Here is a 22,582-nt window from a genome sequence, read left to right as displayed (position 1 = left end):
ATATTGTTCTATCAAACATAAGTTGTTTTGTCTTAAAATACAGCAGTTTCTTTTAAAGAGGAGTGCAAGAGCAGAAACTGCTTTTTCAGTCTTGTCTTAGTTTTCCGCCATATGCTGGTAGCAGTACTGCTGACCAATTTATTAAGTCTGTGTGAGGGCCAGACGTTATTAATTTTATGACTGAGGCTAGGGGCCGGATGAAATTTGACCATGGGCCGCATTTGGCCCCCGGGCCGGACTTTGGACATATCTGCTCTATTGTGAACCATTTTTTAGAGCTCTTCACTATTTGACATAAAATTAGACTGTCACTTGGGGACATAGCTAATTTGCAGTCTGTATTTTTAATTAGTTTGGTTTTTATTACCATTAATCCGTTTAATGCACAGAATTAAAAACTACACAAATGATTTTTTTTTTCAGAAAACATTGAAGCAGATACGTCACATATTCAAGTCAGGTGACACAACCTGCTTTGAGAGGAAGCTTCTTTCCTTCGGTGACCTCTCCTGGCCGTTCTCAACGCCGCGATATAGTTTTTCCTTGCATTTGTATTTCGTATTTTTGGAATAATTATGGCTCATCCAATTAAAAACAATTTTCTGAGCCTTCAAAATTGCGTCATTGGTGGTTAGGACTCAAATTCCGATTTGTTTACTGTATTGATTGAACATTTTTGGAGTCCAGTGATTTGAAGTAGTTTAGGTTCCAAACGCTTCAACAGATTACACTGAAATTTCAGCGTCTGAACATTTCCACTTCCGGCTCACGTGACGCAACGTCCGTGTCCCCTCGTCACACTTGCAGTGTTTTCGTGTTCCCTTCTCCGAACCAAACAAACTCCTTCAACTCACCCTCATCGGGTAAGTACCCAATTGAGAATTAAATGGACTAAATCGTACAATCTTAAGGCTTAGTGGAAGTCGTTAGGCTATATGTAAAAGATACCTAGGCATGCAAAACTTAAAAAAAAAAATTTAAGCTTAGCTCGCCAGCTGAGACAGGTTAACGCATTTCGATTGCTTTGGTTTAACGCCACATCTGATTTGTACATTTTGTTTACGGGAGGCTTGCTCGCTTAAAATTAGAGTGATTACATTTAATTGTATTAGACGCTTCTTGAGTAGTCTTCAAGATGCTACTAAATACTATTGAGTCAAGGTTAAGTGTGGCGTTTTCGTACGCTCGTCATTTTACTTTAGATTAGTACAATGGACACTGCGAGACCCTTTCGTGGCGTTGATCCACCACAACAACGACAGTTCTTTATTATATTTACCATTCAATTTCACAACCGCACACATACAGACATGCACAGAACAAATGAGTCATAGGTACTTTTGCATCTATATTTCACTTTACGTGACACTAACGCAATCCCATACATCAAGTCAAAGTGTAGCGAGAATGAATACAAAATGACATAAACGGAAGAAGCTTTGCTTTCAGAGTAAGCCCAAGCCAAAGTAACAAAACACATCTACACTTAAACCCCATCCGCTAATTAAACCTTGATCGTAAAAATGGGAACAACAAAGAAGTGGCCACCACCGTGCAGAGGCGTAGCAAGGGTCCCCTGGGGGCCCAGGCAACAAGCAACATGGGGCCCTTCAAATGTGCGCAAGTAAGAGGGTCAGTTGGACTTGGAGCAATAGAAGAAAGAATAGCAAGACAAAAATGCCGCCGTCGGATTCGAAGGTATATACTTTTGTGTGAAATCAGTAGTCAGATTGGCCTTACAACCCACCAAATTCAAATTATTCCGTAAAAACCACTGATTGGTGGACGACCGACCGAAATGAGTACTAAATTTGCAAATAGAATTGTTTAGTATTATTTTAGATGCATATATGTTATATTTTTCTTATAGAGTATTTGACAAAGAATAAGATAGACCTATCAATAGACTTCTTGGGAAAAAATCACCATTTTTTTAACCCTTTAACACCGAAGCCTATTTTGGCCGAATTTGCATGCATTTGATGTTGCCTTTATATTTCAAAGAAAAAATTGTTCACAATGGCCAAGTTGGGTCCCTTTTTTAAGGACACCTTAAACTTCATGTCCAAACTGTTGTTTTCTTCACTGACCAATTATAATCCACATTTTGGACCCAAAAAGACAAAAAAACGCAAAATATTTTTTCAAAATTTGTAATGTTGATGTCCCATTGACAACCAAACATGCTCGACCAAACGTTTTGAAGCTTGATAATATTTATTTTACTTGTTAGGATAAACATTCAATAGAAAAAAATAAGATTGAATAGTTTTATGTCTGACAATTCAACACAAACAGCCAGTATGGTCATAGGCGTTTTTGGCCTTTACACATACTATGGTCAAAACGGGTTATATACAGTGCAAAATAGTGAGAAAAAAAAAAAATATATATATATATATATCATCTAACACAAAAAGGGTTTGGAGGATATCTCTTTGTGAAGTTAGGTGTTATACCCATCACCTTATCTAAAGTATTTACGTACATGCAACCAAGCTTCTCGAACACTCATCTTTATGAAAATTTCCTTGAAGAAAAATGTATATAACATTGAAAAAAAGTATTAAAAAAAATATTGACAAGTAGTTCAGTTCAATTCAAAATTTTCTGGCATACGACCCAATAATTTTTTTTTTTTTTTTTTGCGAACTCAATAAAGCTTCTGCATGAACAGGTCACGGAGCTGCGTCACACACAACGTCACACAGCCTACTCCGTCCCGTTTGTGCGCTGCTGTAGCCTGTCACTTCTACGCGTAGAAACGCCGACTCATCCCAGGAAAACAACGGCAAATACGGCTCATCTTCTTCCTTGGGTTAATGAAATAATGCATTAGCTTGCGCTAAATTTAGTTTTAGATTCATTCTGCACGTTTCAAAGTTGCTCGCTCAAACTGGCCGTTGTTTGCTTCAGCATGCCTCCTTTTCCTTAGTTGGCGCCTCGCTCAGAAATGCATTTAATTTTTTTTTCAACAAATGTCCACATTCGGTTCGTCCTTCTTGACATCACAACGACTGTTGGGATATGTAGTCTTTTGCGCTTCTTTCGGTTTTGAAAAAGGACAAGAAATGATGGAAGTATGGAGATAGATACATGGTCCATGCAGCGTTTTAATGCATATTTATGAGTGCAATAAAACTATAAAACTCAAATGACAATATCTCCCGTTTTTCTTGGTCGATTGACTTGAAATAAAAACTGGTGTGGACATCAACTTCCGTACTTTCAAATGAGACCAATCAGCGGCACGTGGGTGACGTAATTACAGCGTAACGAAGCTTCAAAGACGACATGGGTAAACGCGTCGCTGCTGACACGTTCGGTGTTAAAGGGTTAAGTAGTGACATGAGTAATGAGGTGGCCTGTGAAACTCAACGTAATTCAACTCGGCAAGGACTTTCCAGTAGTGTTGTATCGGTCGCGAACGATTCGTTCTTTTTGAACGAATTGTTTTGGTGAACGAGACCGAACTAATCATCATCTGCACTGATTCGTTCTATGAAGGTGGTGCTTGTTCGCTGCGTGGGAGGGCGTTGAGCAAGCGGCAGCGTCTCCTGACATCGCACACGACCAATCAGACGCCAGCCTCATCGCGGGCAGGGGAGGGAGCGGAAACAGAATCAGGGCGTTTGTCACTCACGTCCACGTGTGGCCAATAAGCAGCCAGCGTGCAGGCAGGGGGGCAAGACTGAGTTTTGTCACTTCCCGTTCAGTGACTCGGTCCTCCGGTTCCTGACCTAGCTTGCTGCTAACTTGATTTTCCAGTACTGACTATGCGGTGAACGAATCAGAAAATGAAAGGAAATGACTTTGTCACATATTTGTTAACGTGGAGCCTATCAAATGCTGCTCAAACAGACAAAAACACCACACAAATCTAGCGAGCATTGTTTAGAGTAGTACTTTTCTCAACAAACTCGTGACTGCCTATGACGACATACTATCAAATTTACAGTAATTTAAAACACGGGTAGCTACGAGGCAAGCAAAAGCTGAGCTGCGGTCGCGTGACGGCAGTGAAGCGGGCAGAGAACTGTCACTATATGGAGGCTTCATGGCAGCGATATTTACCTCATATGTGCACAGAAAAAAATATTTAGTATGATCACCATAATACTGATTTGCAATGAAACTGTATATACATGTCAATTTTTTCCCGAGTGTTTTATTTTTTTTTCGTGTCAGCGTGTCGGGTGTTGGTTTGTTTGACAAATTATGTCAATCCGTCCATCATGTGCTACCCAAGCGCCCAAAACAACGCACGCAGACACGGGAGATGTCGCAATATGTCTACATTTTTCTTAACAGACTAATGAGAGTAGAAAGGCGACATCGTAAAGCGCTAACAATTATTTCTCGTCAGCATTTGACGATCTGAGATGCGGGGACGACAGGGGAGCTGACCGGATTATTTTATTTATTAATACCAGTGCAAAAAAACAATATGATCACCATAATACTGATTTGCAATGAAACTGTATATACATGTAATTTTTTTCCGAGTGTTTTTTTTTTTTTTTTTTCGTGTCAGGTGTTGGTTGGTTTGACAAATTATGTCAATCCGTCCATCATGTGCTACTCAAGCGCCCAAAAACAAAGCACGCGGACACGGGAGATGTCGCAATATGTCTACATTTTTCTTAACAGACTAATGAGAGTAGAAAGGCGACATCGTAAAGAGCAAACAATTATTTCTCGTCAGCATTTGACGATCTGAGATGCGGGGACGACAGGGGAGCTGACCGGATTATTTTATTTATTAATACCAGTGCAAAAATTCAACACGATCATCTTAATACTAAAAAACAAAAATACAACAGAGCGAGATGTAAATATGATGTGTTGGTCGTTCCATATTCAGAAATTAAACTTTCGATGTATTTTTATTTTCGTGACAGCAAACATGCTGTATATGTGATTGTATGTGTGATCAAGAACCTGCTAAAGAAAGTCCGTGCGCCCCCGCCCCCGCCCCCTACTCCCCTCACAAAAGGAAAATGTTTAACCGTGTCCTAAATCGAAATGCAAGCACGAGCCATGACTTTGAGCCCATAGAACTAGGACAGACGACGCGGAAGTTCTCCCTCGCTTTTGCAGCAGCAGGAGGGAGACGAGGCTGTCTGTGAAAGCAGAATGATACAGCCTGTCACTCATTTCTGAAACTACGACGAGTGGTCAATGTGGAAGAGAGGGAGGGACCAAGCAATGTCACTTCCCGTTCAGTAACCGAACGATTCGTTTGGGCGGGGAGGGAGGTGAGGGGGGCGAACGATTCGTTGAACGATTTGTTTGAACGAATCTTTTTACTGAACGAACCGGAATGGATTCGTTTACTCAAGTGAACGACAAATCTCGTCACTACTTTCCAGAGAGTACTTGGTGAGTCACTCTTTAAACGATCATGTGGTGTTAATAACTGATTGGACTTTCTTAAACATGTATAATCTACGTGACATGGTTCGTGCTGATTGGGATTTATAACAGAATCATTAGAGAATCTGCCAAATGATTCCATGGTATTGAAACACTCCCTACACTTGTCGCTGCAACAGTGCAGTAAAACTGTGTGTGCTAAATCTGTTGGCCCTCTGGGGGCCCCTTCTGGCTGTGGGCCCTAGGCAATTGCCTGGTTTGCCTAATGGGACGCGACGCCTCTGCCACCGTGGCTTTCTCCAATAAACAAAACAAGAGAAAACGAGTTGAACAGAAACGGCGGCTTACCCCTACTGCTTCGTGCGCTCATATACAGTGTCGAACAAAAATCATCTAATAACAAAACACAAAAATACTCACCGAAATATAATAATAAACTCTAAATCAATTGAAGGCTAAAGTATATGTATGGCGAGCAAAGCAGCTAGCGAGGAGGTACGCGGCGACTGTCAAATGAGACATCCGCGACTGTTGACAGGGCCTTCTTTTGGCGTCCTCCCACCGTGGCCAATCAGCGGTGGCTACGTCATCTGCCAATTCAGTGTCGATCACATTGTACAGTAAACGAATTCTTGGCGCCATTGCACCAACAGCAGGCGTGGTTTGGGGGGGGCCGTATTTTGTAGCGTTGCTCCGGCTCCAGTCAGAGCCTTCTCGACGTTTCGGGGCTACTTCCTATCAGGTCACTTCCTGTTGATTTGGGGACACTTCCTGTTGACACCAGGTCATTACTGTTGATATTTTGATGTACATGGCCGTCAGTGGCATGGACGTTTATGGCTGTTAGTGGCATCAAATTACTTGTGCGCCAGTTAAATGTCAATGGGCTGTCATGCTAAGTGCGTTGTACATTTAAAAAAAAAAAAAAAAAAATCAATTAACGTATAAATCACGGCAAAATCTCAACTTGAGCAGACAACGAGATGTTTTTTTTCTTCCCACCCAGTCTCCTGCAGATGTCACTGAAGAAGATCTTCACCCTGAGATACACCATCCCCTCCACTTTAAACAGTAGTCGGAGATGTTGTACATCCAACAGGAAGCGGAGCCAGTCACTCCCTACATTAAAGAAGAACAGGAAGATGAAATCATCGCAGTGACCGTCGGTGTGAAGAGCGAAGAAGATGAAGGTTTAAGTGAAGAGAGCGGAGCAGCGAAACATTCGAGCGACAGCTCATTTCAGCACCTAACAACAAAAGAAGAGGGACGATCGCAACCGGACGGCCTCTTAGCTCCGCTCTCGGACAGCGACGACGTAACGTCACACTCTTCTGACATTAACACTGATGAGGAGGATGATGACTTTGACCAAAATGCTTGGAAATCCTTGAACAAGTCATCATTGAAAAGAAGTGCAAAAGAATGTACGGGTGGGAAACCGTTTCCCTGCACACTTTGCAACAAAGGATTTTCACAGAAGTATCATTTAGAAGTGCATAAACGTACGCACACTGGAGAAAAGCCTTTTGTCTGCGCTTGTTGTGGTAAAAGATTCAACGAGAACAAAAATTTAAAGAGACACGCAAGAACACATAGTGGAGAGAAGCCTTTCACCTGCTCACTTTGCGATAAAAGATTTTCTCAGAAAACACTGTTAGAAAGTCACACCCGTAAACACACTGGGGAAAAGCCTTTTGTCTGCACATGTTGTGGTAAAAGATTCACCGAGAAGAGAAATTTAAACAGACATGCAAGAACACATACTGGAGAAAAGCCTTTCGCATGCTCCTTATGTGAGAAAAGATTTTATTTTCAGTCTCAGTTGACAAGACACATGCTTACACATACCGGAGAAGAGCCTTTTGTCTGCACATGTTGTGGTAAAAGATTCACAGAGAAGATAAAATTAAACAGACACGCAAGAACACACAATGGAGAAAAGCCTTTTTTCTGCACATTTTGTGGTAAAAGATTCGCTGAGAAGGGAAATTTAATCCAACACACAGACATACACAGTGGAGAAAAGACTTTTGGCTGTTTACTTTGTGGCAAAAGATTCACACAGAAGGCACATTTAAACAAACACACAAAAACACACGCTGGAGAGAAACCTTTAGGTTGTTCAATTTGTGGTAAAAAATTCACCCGCCAGGCAGATTTACTATCGCACGCAAGAAGCCACACTGGGGGAAAGCCTTTGAATTGAAGTGTTTTACGAGATGTTCAAATTCCTGCCACGCATTTTCAGTGGAAAAAACTTCCATTTTCTCACTTTCCCATGAGCTTCTTTTGAAAAAGTTGAAATGATTTTGCAGGTTTCACCACCATCAAATATTCTTGATTTTTTTCTTCTTTTTAATCAAATGAATTTGGTTAAGTTTAGGTTAGGTTACTTCATATCAAGCTTGATCTTCTGTTCTCTTTTATATTAGGACTTTTCTGCTACTTTGATTGATTCAGATTTCGCTTTTATCCCCTCTATTTGTTGCTTTTGTAAACTTTTGTCATCTGACCTTGAGCGTCTTGAAAGGCACTTTGAAATAACACTCATTACACTGGTCAACAGTCAAATTTGTACATGAAATATTTATACTATTTGTAGCTAAATTGAGGTCATTGCAAGTGTCAGAATATTGAAATTTTGTTTCTTATTTGCGAGTTCATACAGTTTATATGTTCTAAATGAGAATATTTTGATATAGCAATGCAATATTTCCTAAAGGACACAAAAGCTGATATATCCTAGAACATTTTTTTCCCAATAGTAGGCCTGTGTTAATATTTGAAAAGCTTTGATGCTGCTGATCTTTTGTTTATTGTCCAGTTTCCAAACAATTTAAATGGTTTCTGGGAAGACTTCTTTATTCGTGTTGTGCATTGTATATTTTCCACTCGGATTCATGATAGAATTACTTGACCTTTTTGTTTTGATACTATTCATTTTCCCCCGTAATTCCTCTATTGTGAACCATTTTAGAGCTCATCTCTATTCAATTTAAAAATCAACATTAGATGTTGACGATGTGTAGTCTGTTTGTATTTTGCAATAATTTAGTTTTTATTACCATTGTAGTAATTTATCAATTCATATACAGCATGGGAAAAAACTCAAAATATTATTTTCTGAAAATTTTGAAGCAGTGTTAACACTTTACTGCCTGCAATATGAAGCAATTGTCAGAAAATCAAAAAATTTGAAAAATAAGGTCTTAAACCTAAACCTTTTTTTTTCAAATTTGTAAAGAGAAAAAAAAATGTGTTATAAGCGCTCTAATATCTATAATCCTTGCTAAATCCTGGTTTTTTTTCTCATGGAACCTGCAGATGCATGAATTGACATGCATCCATTTTTTTTTTTTTTTTTTTTTTGGAGGAAAGATATTTCAAAATTCTGAATTAGTCTCAAAATCATGAAATTCTAAGTATCAAATGTGATACATTTGGCAAGAGAAGGATATATTTCATTTATTAAAGTAAAAAGACAAAACTTGCTTTGAGTGGAGGCCTCCTTCATGCAGCGACCTCTCCTGGCCGTTCTCTTCGCCTCGATATAATTTTTCCTTGCACGCTTCATTTTTTTCGTATTTTTGGAATAATTAGGGCTCAAAGCAAGTCATTGACAGTTATGACTCACTTTGGATTTATTTAGTATATTGAATATTTTTGGAGTCAAGTGATTTGAAGTTTTGGCTCCAAACGCTTCAAAGCATTTGAAGCGTCAGAGCCTGAACGTTTTTACTTCCGGTTCACATGACGCCACGTCCGTGTACCCTCACTAAACTTTCATTTCTTTCGTTTTTCCTTCTCTTCGTCAAACGAGTTCCTTCAACGCATTCTCATCGGGTAAGTACCCAAGTAAGAATTTAATGGACCAAAGCGTCCTATCTTAAGGCATAGTGGAAGTTATTTGGTTATTTGCAAAACCTTTTCTAAAGCTTAGCTCGCGAGCCAAGACACGTGTCCGCATTTCGATTGCTTTGGCTTAACGCCGCTTCTGATTTCAGGATTTTGTTTTCAGGGGGCCTCGCTCGGTTAACATTAAAGTGATTAGGACTCGATTTCTAGCGAGAAACGCTAAACCAAGTGAGCCTGGGAAGCTTCAATGCTTTAAACTGAAGCAAGTTTATTGTTAGATTCCATAATGGAAGAAGTGCATCAAGTAGGATATTGGTCTTTGTCAGTCACGTGCCCAAGCGGCGCCATTTTGGGTGTACCGCGGATGTAAACAAACCACAACAGGATTAGTTCAGACACCACATTACTGCCTCCAACTTCATCGCTGGATATAACAAACTACCTCGTTTACGGTATCAGCGCTTACACAAATGAACAGTTTAAAAACTATAAATCTCTCGAAGTTCACGGACATTTCACGAATGGCTGGGTGCAGGATCTCCTCATTTCGAATGCCGGACTGCGATAACTCAGCCGTCACTCTCGATGCTCTTCTCAGAAACATGATACAGCTCTTACTTGAACATTGTTGAACTTGAATTGTACCTTGAATATAATCTTAAACACCACATGACTAAAACAGGTGAAGGAACTGTCATAATGACATGCACATTCATGTACATTGAACAATATATTGTAGAGTGACCAAACGTCCTCTTTTGCCCGGACATGTCCACCTTTCCCGTCGTGTCCTCGTCATCCGGCCGGGTTTTATAAATTCATGAAAATGTCCGGTTTTTATGATTTTTCACGGGACCAATTTGAAGAGACTCCCTCCGGCCGCTGGGGGGCAGCGCCTGCCTGCGTTGTCGTGGCTCCTACTAGTAGGGGCGGGAGAAGGAGTAAAGTTTACCCCTTGTATTATGGGGCATTACCGCCATCTACTGGGTTGACGGTTTGGCAAGAAAACAGGCCGTTATAGACTACAATAAGGAGTAGTTTTAAGAGACGTTTATAGTAGTGCTCTGTACACCTTTCTGTAAGTTTATCTTCTGTTATTGTCGCTCATGTGTCTTCTGTTATATATTATACCATATATGGGTACCAAGAGATGCAGTATGTTGTATTAGTCTTGTATTAATTGTTCTGCGTTCGTGTATTTGGTTGAATGCTAGTATTATATTCTAAGAGGGAGCGCCTGCATAGTTGTTAAGTTTTTTACGATAAATACGTATATAATGGCAACTGTTGACTTCTGTCGGAGTTTTGTACTGGCGTGATCTGTAAAATCCCGTTTGGTGTCGCATCGTTGTGCTACAGATGATTGTAAACTTATATAGCAAAGTCTGATTTTGCCTCGTCTTCCGGTACTCGCTAATAGGGTAGCTATCAGTGAGCTAACTAAGCCGCACTAGGCATTATGGGAAACGTAGTTTTGAACTGCTGCGTTTGGAAACATGCTGGTTGAATAGTTTGTCAGTTTATTTTAGTTATTGTTTGCGTGCAATCTAGAACATTAAATAAGAATAAAAATTGAGTGGGAATAACAATTTCTCAATGACAATTGTGATAATAATTTATAAAAATGTTTTTGTGGCACAAGCCTATTGTGTGTCTGTATTGACTGTACTATATTTCCACAGGTCTGCATATTTTTTTTGTCATTATTTAATTTTATTTTTTTTTTGCGTTTGTTTTTTAGTAAAAATAAAGCCTGTTGAGTAAAAAACTTATTTCTATATAGTATATAATATATACTATATGTTTTTTTTTTGTTTTTTTTTTTTTTTTTTTTAAATAAAACTGAATTTTTCTGTCCAGACGGAGGAGGCACACTTTAAATACATTAAAGTGATATAGGCATCTTTGAGTGAACTTCGAGTAAAATTCAAGTATCTCGAGGCCGGGCAAAAATCAAAATATGGTCACCCTAATATATTGTTTCAGTGTTGACATTGCCATGCAAAGATGTGCACTTCTCTCAAAGCAGGACTTGTCATGTGAAGTGGGACAAATTTACTTGAACACATTATTTTACAACTACTGTTATTTTACTTCGTATGCACATATTTTAGATTTCCTTGTATTGCTATTTTCTGTTTACCATTGTGCTGCTGCTGTTTGGAGGATTTTAGTAAAAGTTGTATATCTAAACAAAGTAAAACTGTCATGCTTCTCGTTTTGTTAGCAAACATCGTATTTCCTATACAGTGTTTATCTCAACAACATTGATGAATGTAATTAGTAAAGAAAAGTACTTTTCATTATCAAAACCAACACTAGTTCTTTATGTAATTAGGAGAGGCAAAGACTCAAGAAGATTTCAAAATTGTCATTGACATATGTTTTGAAACAATTCTGATACTGCTTATGATCAATCACAGTATCAATGAAAATGAATAGTAGCGAGGCTGATACCCAATCACCAGGCTACAATGGGTTAACTTGTCTGTTATATCCAATCAGACAAGTATTCTTTGAGTAGACACTGCTTATAATCAATTACAGTATCAAATAATACAATAGTCACAACTCATAATCAATTGCTATGACTTATTATTAACTTCAGGATCGCGGATCGTCGGCGACTTACATGGACAGCAAACAATAACACTTCACTGCGTTAAACAAGCGGCACATTTTATTTAACCCACAGTATAAAGTGTACAAGCAAGCAAGCAACAATTGTGTTTCAGCTCATAGATTACATGCAATAACATAAATCTCATTACCGTGTGCTGGAAGGACGGAGAGCCGGGGCGTCCTCGGTAAAGTGAGCAAGGAAACACCAAAACTGGACGTCCGCGCGCGTGAACTCTCAGTAGACTCTAACCCTACCTGCCCCCGTCGCTTCTTTATAACAAGTATCGCGCCTCGTAACTTCCCCTCCCGTTCGAGTTTCACACACGGCGAGAATAATTGGATCTCCCTTAGAAGTTTCGTATGGCCGTTAGCCTTTGGGAATCCTTACTCCCTTTTCGGTAGTCCTTACTCCCTTCTTTTGATTTAGTGGTCAGGCCGTACCTCGGGGATCCTTACTCCCTTCGTTTGACTTAGTGGTACCTCGGGGCTTTTGACTTAGTGGTCAGGCTGTACCTTAAGGTTAAGAATAACACATTCCCTTTGCACGGTTTGACGAGAAGTATATGTTTTATACACTATTTTGCGAAGTCAGCTTGATGGGTTGAAAACAACACATTCCAATATTCCCCTTCAACATACTTTATTAAACAGGTTTAGGTAATCTGAAAACATAAAAACTGCTTGCACAAATACTACAAAAAGAAAATTAATTATGCTAAACTATTGTCAGGGCACAGCACACAGTGACAACCTTATCCAACATTGTGGCTTCTTCGCCTTCACATGGAAGAATCATGTTTATGGGTTTGGTTCTTGTTAAGATCTTATACTTCTGACAAACATTTCCGGTGACCCTTTCAACATGGATTCTCAAATGTGCTATTTTGCGAGTTTCCTCCACATCTCTAGCTGCTAACTGACAGCTGCCTTTTGTAAATGCTGGGAGTTTGACCTCTGCACACAACATGCCCACACATTCCTGTATGTCAAAACCTCTGTCAGCCAAGACAATGTCCCCAGGTAACAAATGATCAAGAAAACCACTGTTTAAGGTTATATGTTTGACCTCCCCAGCCTTTTGATAAGAAACAAATGGCTCCCTTGGGTGTAATACCTATTAAGTACGTCATAGTGTGGTGGTGCTTGTGGCTGGAAAACATTTGGGCACGTGCTTTCAGATTTGATAGTTTCTCTGTGAAAATTTCAAAACGGTCAATAATCACAGTCAGTGTCACATCCTGACTGGTGTTGTGCGTCTCATCCTCTGTGATTAGCTGATCACCTTCTCCAGCTTCATGTGTCCCCTCTTCAGTCTGTAGCTGACCACTTTCTTCTCCAGCACCAGGTGTCCCCTCCTCATTCTGTTGGTGACTGTTTATTTCACCAGGTTCAGATGGTCCCTCCTTGGTCTGCAGCTCTTCAATGTTTGCATCCTGCTGGACCCCCTTCTTTGGTGTTTACAATGTCTCTTTCCGTAGCTGCTCACGCCAACTTCGTCTTGCAGAGCGTGCAGTGTTTGTCGGTGTAACAGATGTGTGTCCCAGATGTAGGGATGGTGCCCAATCTGGGTCAGTCGCCATCATTTCATAAGCTGGTTTATGACGTCACACAGATAATACAGATATTAAAAAATTCAACCGATAATTCAATCCGATAATTATATACTTGATTTAGCCTCCAAATGTGCGCAACCAATTCAGCACCGCCGCTTCCTCACCCCCTCCCCTCTCTGAAGCGCCTGAGGGAGGAGGGGTTGAGGAGGCGGAGTTACACAAAAGAGGCAGTTGGATTGGAGATCATGGCTCATTTTTCCGTATGTGGAAAAAAAAACGACGCTCGCGCCATCTGCAAAACATGCACTGCATAAGTTCCACGAGGCGGAAAAAAGCATCCTCATTCAACATTAACCCGATCAGCCATTTAAACCTGCATCACAAAAAATTTTGGAACGAACACGAGGCCGCTGCTAGCACAAATGCTATTGCTAATGTAAACACACATAAACGAAACTAAACTACAGGGCTTGTGTCGACGGAGAGACGCTGCAGGGAGCAGAACCAGGCCCCGAATTTGCCGCGGCGAGCCGGCTGGATATGCGCTAGGAATGTAGCTGCCACTCCGGTTAAATTCATCGAGCAGGACGGCCAGACAGAGGCCTGGCGCGAGTGCTAATTTGGCGGCCGGACGGACTGAAGGGCACAGGCGGGAGCAGATTCCGGACGAGAGACGTTTTTTTTACCGAAATGACCCGAGAGCCAAAGCCCCGAAAAAATAATGCAGTTTATACGACCACCATTCTTGGTGAAAAACATGCCGATCACAGTTTCACCACGGACATTTGGACAAGTGATGTCAAGTAAGCACGCTTACCAAGACGGCACAGTGGTTTGATGATAATTTAAACATGCACAAAACAACACTCACAAGAAGTGAGTAATGCATTCAATATGTAAAATAACGAGCGGCCAGATGACTTTGTAACGCTGCCTTTATTTTCGGCTTAACAAAACTCAGGCACAATACAACGCGGACGGGGAGGCGAGCTCCAACTACAGCCTGATAATACTGCCGCGTATCAGTTTAGCTGCCGTAAAGCAAGTGTCGAGAATGCCCCAAATGTAAACAAAGCGCTGCAATGACACAGTACGCTGTAAATTTATGACGTCTTAATAGGATCGTTCCTTTTATATCTAGTCAAATAATTTTCACCATCTTGTTTTGAGTGTTTAGGACTAGTTAACAGGTGAACGCGTCAGATTATTCCACTTACTTGAAGTACGTAAATATTGCCATTTGTTCTTGTTAAGCCCAAACATCTAAAAAAATAAGGTAATTTTTCACCTAAATCAAGAAAAAATGCTTTCAAATAATGTTTTGAACCATACCTATTCTTGAATAAAGAACATTTATGACAAACACGCTTTTTTTAGGATTACTACTTAAAATAAGGCTGGTAAGCTTATTTTCAGCTAGCTATTTTTCTTCAATAAATCTGAGTGAAATACACTTGAAGCGTTGGCAGATAGTTTCACTTATTTCCAATAGATTTAACACTTAAAACTGACTAGTTTTAAGGAGGTGTCTTGTTACAGTGAAGCAATGTTATATATGTTAGGAATGGCTTACTTTAAAGGCATTTTTGTGCAACTTGGATATTTACTCTCTAAGTAATTGTTGCCAAAAGTTTACCATTACACAATGTCAGACAATCTGTCATTATTTAGATGGTGGAATGAACTACTTGTTCACATTTGATGTTGGGGGAAAAAAAGGAGCAGTAAATTATGTTTTTGCACACTAATATTTTCTGTTGTGTAGATTTTAATTTTTTTAAATAGAATTATCGGCTTGACATTATCGGTTATCGGTTGGAACGAGGAGGAAATTATCGGTATTGGTTGAAAAATGGATTATCGTTCATCACTAATTTATATACAAGTTAAAAATAACTGAGAAGTTCATATAATTCATAAATTTCATATTACTTGTATTAATGATACATAATATGTTTTAAATTCATATAAATAGTAATAATTTAAATTTTTAAAAAAATTGAGAAGACAAGACATAAATATAAACTAATACATTTTTTAAATATAGATTTTTTTGACCCTGCCTTTTTTTTTTTTTACCCTGCTTCTTAAAAGAATCGGACTTGAGAATCGTTCGGAACCGGAATCTGAGTCGTTCAATTTCAAACGATGCCCAACCCTAACGGTGGCTGATGGCTAGAAATCCGAGCATTTATTGAATGCAACATGAGCGATACCTTGCTCATCTGCACACAACCACAACCTTCTACCTCGGCCTTCCTTCCTATAGACCCTACTCACGTGACGTCACAGCCACGCCCCCGCGCCATGTTGTCCGTATACTCGTCATGTTAATGCATTAGCGCTTCGTAAATTCCTCCTATTATGGCGTGTTTTTCTGCTCGTTAACATTAATAATCAAAATGGTGAAGTCGTGTGTGGCGGTCGGTTGCAAAAACAGAGAAGATAGACGGAGAGACTTGAAGTTTTACCGTATTCCGTGAGACCCGGAGAGGAGAGCGAGATTGACTGCTGCAATTCGACGAGAAAACTGGGCTCCAAACTAGTGATGCACGATAATGCATTTTTCAGCCGATACCGATAACCGATAATTTCCTCCTCGTTCCAACCGATAATGTCAAGCCGATAATTTTATTAAAGATTTATGTAAAATTTTAAAGTATACACAAGAGAAAATATTGCTGTGCAAAAATAATATTGCTCTTTTTTTTTTTCAACATCAAATGTGAACAAGTAGTAGTAGTAGTAAATTCCAACATCTAAATAAAGACAGATTGTCTGACATTGTGTAATGGTAAACTTTTAGCAACAATTACTTACAGAGTAAATACATAAGTTGCACAAAAATGGCTTTAAAAGTATGCCATTCCTAAAGTATAACATTACTACACAGCAAAAACACAGCTCCTTAAGACTAGTTAAAGTCCCTTGTTTTCAGTGTAAATCTATTGGAAATAAGTTAAATTAACTGCCAGCACTTCAAGTATATTTCACTCAGATTTCTTGAAGAAAAATGGCCAGCTGAAAATAAGATTAACAGCCTTATTTTAAGCAATAAATTATTATATATAATCCTAAAAAAAAAAAAAAAAAACTTGTCAGATGTGTTCTTTATTGAAGAATATGTATGGTTCAAAACATTATTTGAAAGCAATTTTTTCTTGATTTAGGTGAAAAATGACCTTATTTTTTTTAGATGTTTGGGCTTAATAAGAACAAATTGCAATATTTAGTTCAAGTAAGTGGAATAATCTGGCGCATTCAACTAGTCTTCAACACTCAAACAAGATGGGGAAAATTATTTGACTAGATTTAAGAAGAATGATCTGATTAAGACGTCATAAATTTAAAGCGTACTGAATGCATTACTGACTGGATGACTTCTTTGTGTGGTTTGGTGCATGTTACAATTATCAACTAACCACTGTGCCATCATGATAAACATGGTTTGTTGACATCACCTGTGTTAATGTCCGTGGTAAAACTGATGTGATCGACATGTCTTTCACGAAGAATCGTGGCCGTATAAACTGCATTATTTTTTCATCCAGGGGTTTGGCTATCGGGTCATTTCGGGAATTTCCTCCCGCCTATGCCCTTCAGTCCGCCCGGCTGCCAAATTAGCACCCGCGCCAGGCCTCTGTCTTGAACCGGAGTGGCGGCGGCAGCAAAGTTCGCACAGTATATCCGCCCGCCCCGGCTGGTGTTCTGTCAACCGGCTCGCTGCGGCGCATTCGGTGCATGGCTCTGCTCTCATGCTCTACCCGCCTAGGGCGAGGCGGCGGCCTGCCGGACCGGCGGGCTCCGTCGGAAGACAGCTACTTGTCAACTATCGATCTCGCGAGGTGTTTAGCCATAGATGGGAGTTTACCACTCGCTTTGGGCTGCATTCCCAAACACCCCGACTCCGGGAGGACCGCAGCGTCTCTGTATCGTCACAAGCCCCGTAGCTTCCTTTATAGTTTATTTGTTAACAATAGCTTTAGCATTCGTGCTAGCAGCAGCATATTCGTTCCAAAAATCATTGTGATGCAGTTTTAAATGGCTGCTGGGTTAGTGCTAGTGGTGTTCAATGAGGACGCTTTCTTTAGGCCTTGAGGAACTGTTTTGTAGATGGCGAGAGCGTCGTTTATTTCATTTCACACACGGGAAAAGCAACGCACGCTAGTGAGAGCGCCTCAACACTGATGTGTAACACCGCCTCCTCTATGACGCCGTACTCCTAAACCCCTCCTCCCACAGGGGCTTCAGAGAGGGGAGGGGTTGAGCAGGCGGCAGTGAAGAAGTGGAGAAAACTGCTTGGTTGCGCACATTTGGAGGCTAAATCAAGTATATAATTATCGGATTGCATTATCGGTTGATTTTTTTATTATCTGTATTATCTGTGTGACGTCATAATTGCCATTATCGGCCGATAATTATCGGCAGCCGATATTATCGTGTATCTTTACTCCAAACGACTACCACAGATTATGTAGTAGTCATTTTATATCTGGTAAGATGCATTTAATATATATTTAGACGGTTTTGGGCTGACAACCACAATTAAAATCATTGCTAGGCTAATCGCCGACAACATACACTCAGACGTTGTGAATGAATTACCTGAAAATATATCATTATAAAGGGATAATAAGACAGTTGTCATACAATTAATTTACAATTTCACTCTTGAGGTCAAAAGCCAAAAAATAAATTCAACTAGGGACAATCTGGCGAAGTGCTATCGCACTTCATATTTATTACCTAATTATATATGTATGTAGTGAGAGTGCTATCGCTATACCATATAAACATTAAAAGCCCTAGCTCCATTGACAAATGACACGAAATACATTGGACTTGACAGTGGATGTTAGCAAGAACAAAAGATTTTGAATTGAAAATTTTGTAGCTCATCTTCCAGAGCACAAGATTCCTGCCGAATTTTCGTGTACGAGGACCTGTTTCACCCAACCAGCAACGTAGCATTTATAAGCCTCCAAGCTCTTAAAGCTTTTTCAAACTTTCGTGAGAATAGGCTGATTTTGTGTGGACAAGATAGTTGTAAATATCAGGGTCAGGCAAAGACGGCGAAGACAGCGGGTCGAAAAACATCGATTTAGGCATCAAATATGGATCTGGCGAATGGATAAACTGAAGCTTGTCCACATAACGCCTTTTATGCAACGCATCCAATGAGTTTACGGCATCAGATAACACCGGGGCTTCCATGAATTGCTCTATAACTTGCACGACTAATTGAAAACAATGAGAATAGGTCTAAAAAATACGGACAATATGGCGGCCGGATACAGCGACATGTCATTTTGTGACGTAGGTGAGAAGGGTCTATTGCAACTCCACCTGACGACGTTAAGAAAAAAAAAAATCAGGATTGAAAAACCTTGAATAAAATTAACAATGAGAATAAATCACAGCAAAAGCTCGACTGCAACAAATCACTTTTTTTTTCTTCCCACCCAGTGTCCCGCAGACCTGACTGAAGATCTTCACCCTGAGAAACACAATCCCCTCCTCTTTAAACAGGAGTCGGAGATGTTGTACATCAAAGAGGAAGCAGAGCCAGCCGCTCCCTACATTAAAGAAGAACAGGAAAATGAAATCATTGCAGTGACCGTCGGTGTGAAGAGCGAAGATGATCAAGGTCTAAGCGAAGAGAGCAGAGCAGCGATACCTTTGGGCGACAGCTCATTTCAGCACTTGTTGTCAAAAGAAGAGGGACGATCGCGTCCAAACAGCCTCTCAGCTCTGCTTTCGGACAGCGACGACGTAACGTCCCACTCTTCTGACACTGATACGAGTGAGGAGGTTGTTGACTTTGACCAAAATGCTTTGAAATCCTTAAACAGGTCATCATTGAAAAGAAGTGCAAAAGAATGTGCGGGTGGGAAACCGTTTGCCTGTACACTTTGTGACAAGGGATTTTCTCAGAAGTTTCATTTAGAAGTGCATAAACGTACACACACTGGAGAAAAGCCTTTTGTCTGCAATTGTTGTGGTAAAAGATTCAACGAGAAGAAAAATTTAAAGAGACACGCAATAACACATTCTGAAGAGAAGCCTTTCACCTGCTCACTTTGCGATAAAAGATTTTCTGAGAAGACACTGTTAGAAAGTCACACCCGTAAACACACTGGAGAAAAGCCTTTTGCCTGCACATGTTGTGGTAAAAGATTCACCGTGAAGAGATATTTAAACAGACATGCAAGAACACATACTGGAGAGAAGCCTTTCGCCTGCTCCTTATGTGAGAAAAGATTTTATTTTCAGTCTCAGTTGACAAGACACATGGGTACACATACCGGAGAAAAGCCTTTTGTCTGCACATGTTGTGGTAAAAGATTCACCGAGAAGACAAAAGTAATCAGACACGCAAGAACACACAATGGAGAAAAGCCTTTTTTCTGCACTTTTTGTGGTAAAAGATTTGCTGAGAAGGGAAATTTAATCCAACACACAAACATACACAGTGGAAAAAAGCCTTTTGGCTGTTTACTTTGTGGCAAAAAATTCACACAGAAGGCACATTTAAACAAACACACAATAACACATACTGGAGAGAAGCCTTTCACCTGCTCCTTATGTGAGAAAAGATTTTATTTTCAGTCTCAGTTGACAAGACACATGCCTACACATACCGGAGAAAAGCCTTTTGTCTGCACATGTTGTGGAAAAAGATTCACCGAGAAGAGAAAATTAAACAGACACGCAAGAACACACAATGGAGAAAAGCCTTTTTTTCTGCACCTTTTGTAGTAAAAGATTCACCTGGAAGGGAGATTTAGTATTGCACGCAAGAAGCCACGCTGGGGGAAAGCCTTTGAATTGCAGTGTTTGACGAGATGTTCAAATTCCTCCTACGCATTTTCAGTGGAAAAAGCTTTTCTTCAATTTTCTCATTCAGTTTCCCATGAGTTTCTTTTGAAAAAGTTGTTGAAATATTTTGCAGGTCCAGGTCTTTTTCACCATCAAATATTCTTGATTATTTTTTTTTCTTTTTAATCAAATTAATTTGGTTAAGTTTAGGTTAGGTTACTTCATATCAAGTTTGATCTTCTGTTCTTTTATATTATGACTTTTCTGCTACTTTGATTGACTCAGATTTAGCTTTTGTCCCCTCAGTTGCTTTTGTAAACTCTTGTCATGTGACTTTGAGCGTCTTGAAAGGCGCTTTGAAAAAACACTCATTACACTGGTCAACAGTCAAATTTGTACATGAAATATTTATGCTATTTTTAGCTAAATTGAGGTCATTGAATGCATTGCAAGTGTCAATATATAGAAACTGTCTCTTATTTGTGAGTTCAAACAGTTTATATGTTCTCAATAAAAATATTTTCATATATCTATGGAATATTTCTGTAAGTACACAAAAGGCTGATAGAACATTTTTTCCAATAATAGGCCTGTGTTTATATTTGAAAAGCTTTGGTGCTGCGCTATCTTTTATTTATTGTTCAGTTTCCAAACAATGAAATGTTTTCCGGGAAGATGTCTTTATTCATGTTGTGCATTGTATTAATTTCCACTCGGATTCATGATAGAATTACTTGACCTTTTTTGTTTTATTAATATTCATTTTTCCCCATACTTCCTTTATAGACCCTACTCACCGACGTCACAGAATGACATGTCGCTGTATCCGGCCGCCATACTGTCCGTCTCTGTTTAGTCCTATTCTCAATGGTTTAAATTAGTCGTTCAGTTTATAGAGCAATTCATGGAAGCCCCAGTGCTTTCAGACGCTGTAAACTCATTGGATGCGTTTCATAAAAGCTTCAGTCCATCCATTCGCCAGATCCATATTTGATGCCTAAATCGATATTTTTCGACCCGCTGTCTTCGCCCTCTCTGCCTGACATCTGCTACCCTGATATCTACAACTATCTTTTCCACAGAAACTTGGCCTATTCTCACGAAACTTTGAAAAACATTAAGAGTAGCACTCAAAGCAACATTACCCTCTGTGATTTCTAAAATGGCGACAATCAAAAAAAAAAAAAAAAGTTGACTGCGATGGCCGACGCTTCAAGGATAGGTGGATATTGGACTATTTCTTCAATAAAACACGCAACAACTGTGTCTGCCTCATTTGCAAAGAGACAGTCGCTGTTTTCAAAGAGTTCGATGTGACGCGATAACAAGACACGCTGACATGTACGACAACATTACAGGGAAGATACGCAGCGAGAAATTATAGCAACTTGAAGCACAGCAGCAGTATTTCGCAAGAGCCCGAGTGTCGAAAGAGAACGCCACCAAGACGAGACTGTAGAAATTATGAATTAAAAAAATAATAATAAAGCAAATGTGACACACAGAAGGGCTTGCTAAAATTTGTTTAAATATATTGTTCTATGGAAATCAACCAAGGTAGCCCCCCGCATTTTTACCACACCAAATCTGGCCCCCTTTGCAAAAGGTTTGGACACACCTGTTTAACTGATGATCCGTAGATGAGGCCAGTTTCTTTCACTTGGTACCAGCTAAATATTATTCAAAATGTAATGATGGTGGAAGAAATAAGCATCTTGAATTTGAAACTGCGGTTCATTGTAAAAGTATTTGTTTTGATCATATTTCTGCTGGAATGAGAGTGTGTTCCCGTCATCTCTACTCTTGTAAGTTGAACGATTTATCCACTGTTTTGGTTTCTATACGTTTTTTTTTGTTTTTTTTACCGTTTGCCCACTACTACTCCCCTACCTGTTGATTTCCTAGGTAAACCTGCATATGAAATGCTGACAACACATCCTGATAGGTCACCGTCTCTCCTCTTGGATTATTCTGAGGTCAAGTGCACCACAACAGAGCGTTATGAGAGGTTGGAAAGGCGAAGAGTGCACGCTGAAACTTCTGTTTGCTGTGCTCTTACAAACATGAGCCCAAGTGTTGTGAAAAGTCAATAAAATGTGAATACACATGACTTGAACAAGTTCTTGACAAACTGTTAACTGCTTGTTGTTTACTTCAGCTATTCATAATAAACAGGTGTAATAATTACAAAGTCAGGTGATTTAATTTTGTTATTCTATATGGAATATGCATTAACAATGTTTGGACAGTGTTGTAAACAAGAACTGGGACTGATAAGTTGCAATAGATTTATTTCAAGTAATGCAATTTCTCCAATATTTGAACTGACATTTTAAAATCTTTAAATTAGTGCAAAC

The 22,582-nt window shown here is 39.6% G+C and overlaps 2 protein-coding genes across 3 annotated transcripts; both read left to right on the top strand.

Moving 5' to 3' along the window:
• Nucleotides 1-589: 589 nt before the first annotated feature.
• LOC130913570 (gastrula zinc finger protein XlCGF8.2DB-like) lies at nt 590-20,786 on the top strand. 2 transcript variants are annotated; one of them, XR_009062783.1, is made up of 3 exons: nt 590-863; nt 6,383-7,764; nt 20,441-20,786. XR_009062783.1 is itself a non-coding variant. In XM_057832270.1 (2 exons), exon 2 carries the CDS (start codon nt 6,458-6,460, stop codon nt 7,580-7,582), a length of 1,125 nt encoding a protein of 374 aa, XP_057688253.1. In that variant the 5' UTR covers nt 590-863; nt 6,383-6,457; the 3' UTR covers nt 7,583-8,600. The 2 variants fall into 2 exon arrangements, 1 of the variants encoding a protein (XP_057688253.1); XM_057832270.1 differs by lacking the exon at nt 20,441-20,786 and having other exon boundaries at nt 6,383-8,600.
• Nucleotides 9,132-20,447, top strand: LOC130913563 (oocyte zinc finger protein XlCOF6.1-like). The gene is made up of 2 exons (XM_057832256.1): nt 9,132-9,219; nt 18,873-20,447. Exon 2 carries the CDS (start codon nt 18,945-18,947, stop codon nt 20,163-20,165), a length of 1,221 nt encoding a protein of 406 aa, XP_057688239.1. The 5' UTR covers nt 9,132-9,219; nt 18,873-18,944; the 3' UTR covers nt 20,166-20,447.
• Nucleotides 20,787-22,582: the final 1,796 nt, after the last annotated feature.

Source organism: Corythoichthys intestinalis, chromosome 1 (assembly GCF_030265065.1).
Source record: "Corythoichthys intestinalis isolate RoL2023-P3 chromosome 1, ASM3026506v1, whole genome shotgun sequence".
NCBI classification, from domain to species: domain Eukaryota; kingdom Metazoa; phylum Chordata; class Actinopteri; order Syngnathiformes; family Syngnathidae; genus Corythoichthys; species Corythoichthys intestinalis.
Note: the sequence above shows the minus strand (reverse complement) of the source record. Positions and strands in the feature narration are given on the sequence as shown.